The 12011-nt window shown below is 42.7% G+C and overlaps 1 protein-coding gene across 4 annotated transcripts in view; it reads left to right on the forward strand.

Annotated features, from left to right (window-relative positions):
* The window catches only part of NRG1 (neuregulin 1), a 147817-nt gene that overhangs the window by 109376 nt on the left and 26430 nt on the right, over positions 1-12011 (forward strand). For all 4 annotated transcript variants that reach the window (XM_086628982.1, XM_086628983.1, XM_086628980.1 and 1 more), the window contains one exon: positions 10138-10267. In XM_086628982.1, coding sequence (XP_086485108.1) covers positions 10138-10267 — 130 coding nt within the window. The remainder of the gene's footprint in view (positions 1-10137; positions 10268-12011) is intronic.

The following is a 12011-nucleotide window of genomic DNA, read 5'->3' on the forward strand; positions in this document are numbered from 1 at the left end:
TTGACAGTTTGCTATAAAAAGACCGTGCTCTACACAGTCTGAAGAGTCTTGCTACAAGCAAAGCACCTAATAATGTCTCTCTCTACCGCTCTCCTCCGGAGACAGAAATTCCAAGCAGGGAAGTGGTGAGACTTGTGTTTTTCAGAAAAGGCAAGTCTCATGGCTGTGCTGGTCGACAGCGGAGTGGAAATTTCCCTGTGCGCCCATCTGGAGAAGATTTTTCTTCTTGGTCTCAGTGAGCAAGCCCAAAACAGGCTGGATCCTCTAGCAGAGCCTGCATAAGAGAACCAGAAGCTCTGTCTGACAGTTTCTCATACCTTTTTCCAAGGAGGACAGTCTATTTCAAATGTAAGGAATAAGTTTTAATAGCGAGAGGGTAAGTCATCTTTTCTACCGGTTGTATCTCAAAATCTGTTTTGAGTTGTCCATCACCTTTAAAAAAAAAAAAATAAATCCAAGACCTTGGAAATCTCTGCTGGAATACAAATACCAAAGTAAACTACCAAATAAATTTGAGCATTGGTGCATTAGGAAGGAAGCTGTCTTTGATAAGCATTCTTGTTCTTTACTTATCTCCTGTATCTGCCAGTCTTATTGGGACTCCTTTCTTGTAATGCGTTCTTATCATAGATACCAAGGAGATAACTTGGCAACCTGTGAGCAACCCTTTCTGTTTTCTGAGAGGAGTTGCCTTTGCCGTATCTTTGACTCAGAAATGGAGGCATATTTCTTTACTAGTCTGTGTTTCAAAGGGTGTCCCAAGAGCCACCATTACATGGGAAGAGCCAATCTCTGCTACTCTGCTTCTCCTCACCAGCCAGGGACCTCAGGCTGGTTAAAGAGACTGAGCTGTAATTGCCTCAGGGCCAGCACATCTCTTTACTGCCTCAAGTTTCCAGAGGCTTCTTCTCATGGCCACCCCGGGAAGCAGGCAGCCACTGGGAAAGCAACCGATAGTCTTCTGTGCTTTGGGGATGGGGGCAGGGGGAGGGGACATGCCATTTAATGACTTAGAAGATGTGCTTCAAAATCAATGAAAACATGTTTCATTTTGGAATTAGTAAGCTGGTAAATGTTTTTCACTGCAGAGTGTGCAATAAGAGAGAGATTAATGCATGGCCAGGAATCCTGGACTGAACATTTAGAATTATTTAAGAGAAGGTTGCAGACACAGCTTCCTCTTGCAAACTTGTTTAACATGGGATATTTCAGTGGGCAAGCTTTGCTTTCAACAAGACTAAACTCTTAAGGCACCATGCTGAAATCCATTCTACTTCAGAAAAACTTTTTAAAGACACCAGGGAAAAACATGGAAATAACTGTTACTATAAATTAAGCAGGTATTTGAGTTTGTATGGGCTTATACACTCAGTTTTAGGTATGTTCTTGTTGAATGGCTTTCCTGAAGTAGGGTTCCTGACAAGGATTATCATGTTGACTTTATATGAAATGTCGTTTGAAAATAGAAAGCTTGCATGCTTCCTTTCATAAGCTTCTGAATAGTCTTTACTATCCCTGCATCTCTGTGAGCAAATAGCACTAAAGAAGTGAAGAGATTTTGCACTTATCAGCAAAACTATAATTGGATGCTTGAACTTCAGAGGAAAGAGGAACAAGAACACATTTTGACTGACCGTGTTATAATGGCATGAAAGTATTTCAATAGTCAACGTGATAAGGAAATAGTTATGTCAGTATCACTATGTACCCATCAGGGCAAACTTGATGGTACCAGGTGGAACTTGTAGTACAATCCTCTGTCATGGTAACTTTCAGGAGCAGTAAGATAGCCCTGCTACCTGAGCTGAGACTAACTGCAGCTAAAGAGAGTTAGATTTTTTGTTATTATTTATTTTATTAGTTGAGTATGGGTTATAGCACTGGTGAAACACATGATCACCCCTCACAGAAAGCATCAGATGTGGACTGGAGATTGAAAAAAAATCACGATTTGGCATCCTGAGGCAGGGAGGGCACTGTCAGTAAGGCTGTACTTGCTGCCTCAGGGAACTTAATGCCATGCCAAACCTGCAGTTGGATTTGGACAGCTGGCAGGGCCCTAGGATAGCATAAGGATTTCTCTCTGGACAATTCCTTCAAGGACAGCGATCTGTCTTCATAATCTTTGTTGTCTTTGTCCTTTCAGTTCTATCAAGGTTCTTTTTTTCACTTTTTTAAAATTAAAAGTCTTTTCGAGTTAAAACCGTTGAGTATGGTTGTTTGCTGTAGGCAGAAATGATGCTGTTTGCATTAGGGTGCTCCCCGTACTGCCTTGCAGAATCAGGGTGTTTGAGACTTGAGAAAAGAGCCCAAGTTCTCTGCTTTACTAGCTCAAGTCTGGTCCTCCTGCCAGGAGGGAGGTTTCCAGCTAGGTCCCATCCATCACCTCTCCAGGCTATTGTGCAACTGCAGATGGTGCAAGAGGCCCTTTCTCATTGATTAGGCGGGGTCGTGACACTAACGGGAAAACCAGACCCGCCCAGTGCTTTGGTGCAATCAGTTTTCCTGGCTGGCATGCAGAAGAAGATGGTTTTCACCTGTCCAACAGCTAATTTCTCTTCTTTATGCACTGTCTCCCCTAGCTGTGCACTGGAGGAGGAACTGGACTCTCTGGGCAGCTCTTGCTCCATGAAGCTTCACCTCCTCTTTTAAGTCTCTGACATAGTTTCAAGGGCCTGCTTTGCATCTGCACTGATGCTTCTTCCCCAGCAGTGTAAAGAGACCTTTCAGAGCTCTGTGGTGGAGCTGTGAGATACATGGGAGTAAGGTCCCTCATGACAGAGCACATCTTATCAAATGTATAGAATCACAGAATCATAGAATGGGTTGGAAAGGACCTTAAAGATCTAGTACCAACCCCCCCTGCCATGGGCAGGGACACCTTCCACTGTAAGTAATAGAAATACTAGAAACATAACAAATACTAGAAATGTATTTTGAGTTGTTTTGCATGGAGTCTGCCTCTGATACAAATTTCCAGCCCAATGAGTTATTTACCTTACCTTGCTGCACAGCAAGCATGGAAAAGAGCAGGCTGCAGCCTCTGAAGCAAGGTGAGCCTGGAATCCTTTCCTATAGTTTATTTGGCCACCCAGGCTTTTTTGCATGGTGGGGACGTTCTCCAGTGCAGCAAAGGACTCTACATTGGATAAAGTTCACTAGATCATGGCAGTTGCATTCAGCTCCTTATCTGCTGTCTGCTTTGATCTAAGGCCTATAAGGTTTCAGATCCTGCCACCCATTCCTGGCATTTTTAAGGCTGATTGAGAGTCCCTCAATAGTAAAGGCACTTCCCTATCTTGCTGTCAGTTTAGCGTTCCTGGGCTTAGACCTTTTTTTTCCCCACACAGGTTCTGTCTGTGCATATTTCCTCTGCACGCCTATCTTTTCTTTTTTTGCTTCCCCTCCCCACCACACACATATTTTTCCTCTTGGGACCCTCTGGTCTGTCATTGCCTTGTGTTTTGCCATTCTGGGTGGGAATTGTTTTCTAAAAGCCCTTGCAGACCTTTTTTTTTTTCAGATGCTTATCACATCACCCTAAAGTGAAAGCTGACATCTTTTGTGGCAATGGGAAAGTACGTCTTGTCTCAAAGACCAGTTTCAACCAGGTCTCTGCATGCACCCTTGCACTCTTCCACAAGCCACGTTGCTTCGCTTTTTCTGAAAATTCTAGTGTTTACGAGCAGTAATTAGATTTTTCACTAACAACCTGTGGAGCTGTGTGTGTATCTGCCCGTCTTTCCTCCCATCTCAAAGTTAAATGAAGAAAACAAAAATTGTTCCTGGTCGGGCTGTCTTTAGCTTGTGTCACCTCTCGACCCTCTATGGTGAGCCAGATGCTGTGCAGGTCTCGCAGCCGCACGCCTGCCAACTGGGTCAGTCTGTTGGCCTATCGGGGAGGAAGCGATCGGGTGGTGCAGTGAGCTGAAGCGTCTGTCTTTTGTTTTTCTTTTTCTTTCCTTTTTTTTTCTCCTTTTTTTTTTTTTGCTTTCCTTTGCTTTGCTAAGGTTGGATTTTTGAGGGGAAACTGCTGCCGAGTCTGTCTTGTAGGGGGAAGAGGGACATGCTGCCTTGGTTCAGCAAGAGTTTATGTGCTCTCGATCCTTCCTGAAGTTTCTATCTTGCAGACCCAGTGATTTCCTGTTTCCTTCTTGCTGGCCCTGATCTTCATAGAGATAGTGCCAAAGAGAGAAAGCATTGTCTTAGGGCCAGAGAGTAATTCCACTAACTTGTAAGCACTTAATTCCAGCTGCTGGCAAGACAGTAGGCTCCTTAAATGATATCCTGTGAAGGTCCCAGGAATCTGCTACGCTGCATGTTGCTTGTAAAGACAGAGGCTGAAAAAGTTTTATGATTAGGTTGAACAGCCAGTTTAGCATATTACATCACTGAGGCAATGTGAAAAATTCTGAGCAGCCCCTTGAAATACACCATAAATGCATCCTATGGAGATTTGGGATCTTTTTTTCTGTGAGGTTTATTTGTTTGTGCTGGTGGTTTTTTTAAACCTGTGGTGTGTCAGCGCTACATGGATGCAGTTTCAGCTCTGGAGACATTCATTACGAAGGATGTGTAACATGTCCTACTACACACCTGGTAAAATGGAAATTCGTGTCTGTTTACAAAGGGGCTAGGTTTTGATTGCGCTCAGGTTTTGGCTTCTGTTTTCTCTGAAGGTACCCATATAGCTTTTGCTGCCCACAGATATGCTGAAACCAGCAGTTTTGCTTATTCAGTGCAGTACAGAAATGCCAAGGTTTTCTGCAGTCCCAAGTACTTTGCAAGTCAGGCTCATTGGGGAAGTTGGAGTGAGTTGAAGAGACTCAGTACTCAGCAGGAGGAAAATGTAGATGGTTTAACTGAGACATAGAGGGATTAAGGGCTACCACCAAGGTTACAGGGTAAGTCAATCTACCCTGCAGATCAGGGCTGGACATCTTTAAACTGCCCATCAGGAAGCCAAGGGGGAATTGGACTGTGCTTTTAAAGAAATAAATGAGCTTCAAGTGAGGGTACGTGAGTTAGTAAAGCTGACTTTCTTCTGGGGCACACACTTCATCACCCCGAAGCTCACTTGTGTGCTCTTTCTCCCCCCTCCCCTTCTCTCCTCTTGTCCCTCCTTTGCTCCATGCAGGTCCCTGCCTCTTCCATTGCCATAAGCTGCAAGTAGGCTTTGCTCAAGACTTAGTCTCAGAAAAGAGTGATCAGCAGAAGTATTTGTTCTCTTCCTCCCCAGTAATTTACTTTATTTGCTCACAAAAGGAGTCTAGAAAGGTCTCCACCTGCAGTCCAGTAAGGTGACATATTTACATCCTGTAAGTGGCCTTCCAGTGAGAATGGCAAACTTTCCTTTGTGCTGCAGCTGCCACTTGACTTTGTCTCCATTTGAGTCAAAGTCATCTCACTAGTCACTTTGCATGACTTGAGTGTGTCCTCTGATTTTACACCAGCTTTGCAGAAACTCAATTCAAAGAGGCATGGATACTATTCTGTTTAGGTTGCAAAGCCCTTCCCTCTCAGTCTGTACTCAGAGATCCCTTAGGGCTCCCCTTGACCGACTGCCTCACCTGTGCAGGGCCTGGGGGTCCCGCTGCTGTAGCCACTGAACTTCAGAGGGGTTTTTGGAAAGCATGAGAGAGAAAGAGAATGCGTTTTTCTATTTCAGGAAAAAAAAGGGTCAGAGATTCCCCAGGTAAGCTCAGAATTACATGAAGTCATGCCGGTTTGATATGAAATGGTCCTAAGGTAGTTTTACAGCAGTAATTCATGTTTCAGAGAGTAGTTCTTAAAAGATGTAGTAGCTCATATTTTTCTTCTTGTTAATGGCTTTAGGCAGTTCTTGTAGATGGGAGCAGATCTCATTGTTTTTCAGTGCAATGCGAATGTTTGCATTAGTGGGGACTTTGTTCATACTTCTTGCAGTTGCCATTTTAAGCGTGGCGTTTCTGCATTCAGGGAAATAATTAAAAAAAAAAAGTTAGAGTATGCAGTGTTTTCAGATGTTATCTCATGTATGGTATTTTCAAATTTCATTACTGCATGTAATTTAGTCCTTTCAGTAAGCTAGGGGTTTGGTATAGGACTATAGAAGAAAGGAGGTTTTCTATCTTGTGCCTGTATAGACGAAGAAAGCATTACGGAAAAGAAAAGAGGTACAAATTTTGAATAGGTGAATAAAGAACAACGCACAGATACATGGTCTACAGCTGTGCTTTACCTCACCACTGCTGGTCATTCCCACTATACATCCTCCAAGCCCATGTCTGCCAGACATGTATGGAAAGGCAGTGTTTTGGGGCTAGTTATGGACTGTATGAAATGGGGTCTGATGAACACCTGCTTCTAAACACCACATTGCTTCCATTACGTGGCTTTAAGTGAAACACAAAACCATAGTTAGTGTTTCTTGTATTTAATTTGCAAAATAGACTTACAGTGCATACACTGAATACTGGCCATATGCCATGAAAAAAAAAGAAAAGACATCCTTTGCAAATAAAAATTAAGATCAGAATTAACTCTCTCACTGGAGGCTTTTTTCCTTCCCTCACTCTTCAGAGTTACAAAGGTCGGGCAGATTGAGACTATGGTGCCAGTGGTCTGTAATGCAGAGAAAATTCTCACACAAGGTTTATGCAACAGTTTTGAACATGTGATGCCAAAAACGTAGGTAGAGGCACTCCTCACAAATATGTGTAAAGCCCTTGTATCGTGAGATTTCTCTGAGAGCTGCAGATTATTCCCGTCTCTAGTAATCAGTTCAGAGCAATTGCTGCTATCCAAAGCTCACTTACATCAGCTGGGAAATAACTGTTCCTTTGAAACTCCACAGTGATCTGCTTTTTATTGAGCTACTGCTTAAAGAAAAAGCAGTAAGCAAGATGATGAAAACAATTATAGATAGCTACAAGCCCACTTGCTACTATATCTACCTTCATAATTCAATTTAAAACATTCCATTAGCCAGCAGGGTAGCAAAATGGTTTTTTGTCAGAAACTCTGCAGGCAGTACTGCTTCTTTTCCTTTCCAAATTAATGCAGTCTTTCTGAGCTCAAAGACATCCTCAGAGTACTTGTCTCACTTGCACGTTGAAGTCTTTTGATAATGTAAAAGGACACAATGGTGCATAGGCTATCAGCAGGGATAAGCTTAAGAGTGCATTTACCTGTTAAGACTCTCAAAGGCTTCAAAATGTGCTTTAGTATATAGATGGGAATCACTCACCCACGTTTGTCACATCTTAGGTCTTGGCATGCCGTAGCCTGTCATGTCAGGCATCTCCCTTTGGTCTAATAATCCAGGCTTCTTTCAAGCCAGTGAAGAAGCAAAGGTTCTTCCTCCAGGCAAATCTCTCCATCCTAAGATTCATGTCAAGCATGGTGGTCAACTCACTGACATCACGCATAGACGACCCTTCACTGCTGAGCTGATGTCAATCTGTTGGCCAGCCTTTTGTCAACATTGGGTGCACGGTCCTGTTTGAACCAGTGCTAGCTGAGTGAGTGTCAAACTACTCTTAAAACATGACCCCTTTTCCTGCCTCTAGACAACGCATAAATTTATCCTAGTCTGAGAGGTTATAAATCGTGCTTTGAGGGGCCAGGAGAAAGGAATGTGTTATTATGAGGAATTAGTATTCCATGTTTGCATTTCATTAGCACTTAGAGGCCTCAGTCAAGATCAGGATCTGGGAAGATGTGACACGATGGGTGGGTGCAACAGTGAGAAGTAGGAGGGAGGCTGAGTTTTAGCAGAGGTCGTAGAAGGGCTTTTCCTCGCTCTTCAGAGGACAGCACACCATGCAAGCAAAGTTTCATGGAAGAAAGAGAAAGAAGCTGGCATACTGTGATTAATGGCAAAGGAGGGAAGGAGTGTGAGAGATGTTAGACGCACAGGCAGATGGGATTTTAATGGAGTAAAAGAGAGGACTTAAATATCCCAGTCACTATCTCATGTCTCATTGAAGATGATAAAGCCACTCTGCTTTATCAGATAAGATAGCTAAAGCCACTCTGAAAATGGTCCCAGCCAAGGTGGCCCATTCTCTCAAGTGCTGAATGGTAAAAATGCAGTTTTACATGGAAGATGATGGGTAATATGTGAAAATCAAATGTGACAGGGAGAATTCATTCTTATTCTTAGAAAGAAGAACTCAAAAATGTGTAAGTGGTATCTGTTGATAGCAAATCTGCTAAAAGCATGTTTTCTTTGGATTCAACATGCACAGCAAATGGTAGAACATCACGCATTGCCTACTATAAACGTGCCCCTTGTGTGCCTTCATGTTAGAAAAGGCTTTGAATATCAGACGACTTTTATGTAGGTGTTTGCAGCTTTCTAGTCAACTTCAGTGGAATCAGTCAGTAGATAAAAGCATTGTTCCTCCTCAGGATAGAAGCTGTTTTTCAGAAACAAAAATATTGGGATTTGTTCAGCATTGTAACAAAATTTCTGACTTCTGTATGTCTGGAGATGGCTAAACAAAAACCATGCAGGAATCTTCCCCACTTCTTACAGACAACAGATAGTGATTTCAGTTCTTTTTAGCCATTTAAAAATTAGGGGCGTATTCTCAAGAGCTTAATCCTGCTCTGCAGTCAATGTAGGGAGACAGATGCCATCAAAGGGGCTTTGTCCCACCTGTTGTGGTGATAAGTTGGTCTGCTTTCTGTGAGCGGTGAAGAGCACCTTACGGTTCAGGTTTAGGCGGATAAAATCAGGTGAAATTAATAACCTGAATGACTCAGCAGAGCTCACATAGCCCATCAGTGGCATGGTTCCTGAGCTGGGCACTGACGGGTGCCCAAGCTCCAAGCATGCGTACCCTGTTTTGACAGAATTTAGAGCAAAACTTATCCAAACTAGGAGAAAACCAGAGATTGTAGTTTGGGTCTGCAGCTGCAGCCTAGCAGGTCCATGCCTGCCTTAGGTTTAACTCAGCTCAGGGTGTGCTTTTGCAGGCACAGAGCAGCATGAAGAGCTGAGGACATAATACAGCCTCCCCACCATTCCAGTTGCTGTTAACCAGTTTGGAAAACATCAAGTAGATGGACCTTACACTAGCAATTACCAGCAATGACTGCAGTGGGGACTTTCTGAGCATTGTCTCTCCTACAAGCTCTGCTCCGTTTGGTTAGGGCACTGTCATTTCCTTGACAGACACTGCATGGGCAAATCTTAAGACTGGGATTTCTCATCCTACTCTGGCTGCCTCTTTAAAGGTTGCTAACTAAACCCTGCTCCTGCTTTCTCCAGGTGTTCCCTAAACGCAGCAGGGAGTAAGCTAAGAAACACTACAGGCGCAGTGGTACTTCCATTTAATAGCAATTTAGACACCTAATGGTGTTTAGCAGCATTGATGGCCCAAAACTGTTAGTGGTTCATACAGATGAGCCCATCTGCAGAAGATGCTAAGTTAGCTTCCAGATCAAAGACCCCTGTGGACACAAGGGTGGCAGTTATATACGCACAGGAAGGAACAAAGCCTCCAGCCCCTCTATCTTCTCTCTCCCTACAGAGTCAAACTAGAGCAGCCACAGCTCTCATTTACAAGCAGAGGAGGAGATGTTTGGCGTTCAGCTTCCCCGGGGAAGAAGGCAGTGGCTGAACCAAGGGATTCAGTCCCGAGGGACAGAATCAGCATGGGGCCTCAGGTTACACTCCACTGAAAAACACCTACTTCAAGACAATGCCAGGAAGAAACCTCATCCAGGACCTCATTTTATTGGGCACTATATCAGCAGTCTGTAATGACTCTCACACCCCAGAATCACTTGAATGCAATTAGTGCACTATAAGTAACTGCACATAAATTACACGTTTTCGATGAAATACATGAGTGCTGCAGAAATTTAAGGTCATTTGATGGACAGGGCTAGTGAAATGCTCCCTTCCTCCCAGGCTGGCTTTGGGGTAGCATATCTCCAAGGTTTGCATTTAAACTCCACTCCCTGTGTCGATCATCAAAAGTACAGGGTCAGGTAATTAGTGCTTGTGGTAGCAGCAGATAGAGAGCTCAGAGAACTTGCCAGATCCCTCTGAGCCTTGCTTCTTCCCTCACATACAAGTACACTTACAGTCAGGAAGAGGAACTAAGCCATTCTGATCTGTATGTTCACTCTTGTCTTTTCCAGCCACTTCAACATCTACAACTGGGACAAGTCATCTCACAAAATGTGACATAAAGCAGAAAGCCTTCTGTGTTAATGGAGGAGAGTGTTACATGGTGAAAGATCTCCCAAACCCTCCAAGATATCTGTGCAGGTAAGAAATTCTATTTGCTTACTTTGGTGGAGCCACCAGGTTCCAGAAATGCTTTTTCTTTAAAGGAACAACTGGACAATTTATTCTTCTGTACTTGCGGCTTTAGATATGTCTTCATCTTTAAGTATGTGGATGTGAAAATAACCTACCAAGAATGACCTCTGTGTTCTGTATATGAGGCATAACAGAGGCTAACTGGGAAATTTTCCCGCGTGATACTGGCAGAGCAAGTTCCATTGGTGTTTACATGGCATGAAGTAACGCAACTTGAACCTTACGTTAGAAATAATGAAACAGATACTGTGAACTAAATACATTGCAAATAGCAAAAAAAAAGTGTGTGAATAACTGCATTGGATAAGTACCCTTTATACAGAACAAACTGATTACTTTTATTGCCTGCTGTAGTAACTAAACACTTTCTGATGAGACCGGATTCACAACTGGAGTTTTTTACTGTTGTGTTAATTGCATAAAAAACAATTAATGTCGTGGTAATTGGTAAAGGTTACTATTTTGTATGAGGATCTTGATTTGTGAAGTCATGTAAGTACAAGTTTAGTTTTAAGGGTGTGCCTGTACACCTTTCTCAAGTTCTGGCCTGTGCTGTATTGGGCTATTGCAGTAGTCCATTATGTTGAAGAACATCCAGGAAGAGCTACAGCGCTGGAGTTCATCTCCTGCCCAGTAGCGCATCATGTACCATTTACCTCTGGAGCCAAACTAGTCATTGTGAGTTCCAACTTCTCTGTCTTGAGAGAGAACTCAGCTTTTAAACCTTGTGAGTCCATGCGACCTAGCAGGACTGAGTGGAAAGGGGACACTTTTGTGAGGATATTGCTGTTTTTCAGGCAGACAAGAGGCAGCGGTCAGTAAAGACTTGTCTGCTATAACTGCATAGATTTTCATTCTTCTAGGATTAAAAATCAGACAGCACTAATTGTGAAGATTACTCTGGTGGGTAAGTTAGGTGAAGGTCTATGGTGCTTTCATTAGGCTGGGAAGGCATAGACTACTTGTCTCTATTGTTAATTAAAAAAAAAAAAGTCCCCCAAAAATATCAAACCCCACAATCTTCCTTACTTGTGAGAGTTTGTTTTTTTTTGTAGAAGGATGTTACCTGCACTTTATGAGCTTTGTTTTCCTTTGGTTTTTCACAGATTGCTCTGTTCCTGAAAGTGATGAATATTTCATTGATTTTAGAATCATTTTTAGCTAAAGTGAATATGGAAAAGTTACTGGCTCTAGTGGATTGGATTCTTTTTTGAGAGAGAGGGAAAGAAAGATTTATGTTAAATTTACATGATCGTTATAAGCTAGCAGTACAAGACGAGCCATTTGCTGTGACTCTCCAGGGCATGTACGAAAACCTACCTGCCTGTTTCAACTTGCTATCCAAACACTGCTCAGAAAAGTCCAGGGCAGCAGAACTGAGAATCTAGCAGACCTGCTAATAATTAGCATTGTCTTGACAGTTTCAGATGTATCCCATTTTCATTGGTATGGGAACTTTAAAAAAAAAATATTCAGAGATCTGACTCTGTTTGTTCTTTGATGTTATGGCTTGGCTAATTTTTTAATTAAATGTCTCAGAGACACTTGAATGAAGTGGGGATTTTTTTTCCTCTTGTAGACAAGAAACAACCTTTAATTCTGAGGCTAGAGTTGAAAGAAAAGTCAATTCCCAAATTTGGCAGATGTGCCTCTCTCTGGGTGGCCCAAGACCTATTTGGAAAAAGCATCA

The sequence above is a fragment of the Tauraco erythrolophus genome, chromosome Z (assembly GCF_009769465.1).
Source record: "Tauraco erythrolophus isolate bTauEry1 chromosome Z, bTauEry1.pri, whole genome shotgun sequence".
Classification (NCBI taxonomy): Eukaryota; Metazoa; Chordata; class Aves; order Musophagiformes; family Musophagidae; genus Tauraco; species Tauraco erythrolophus.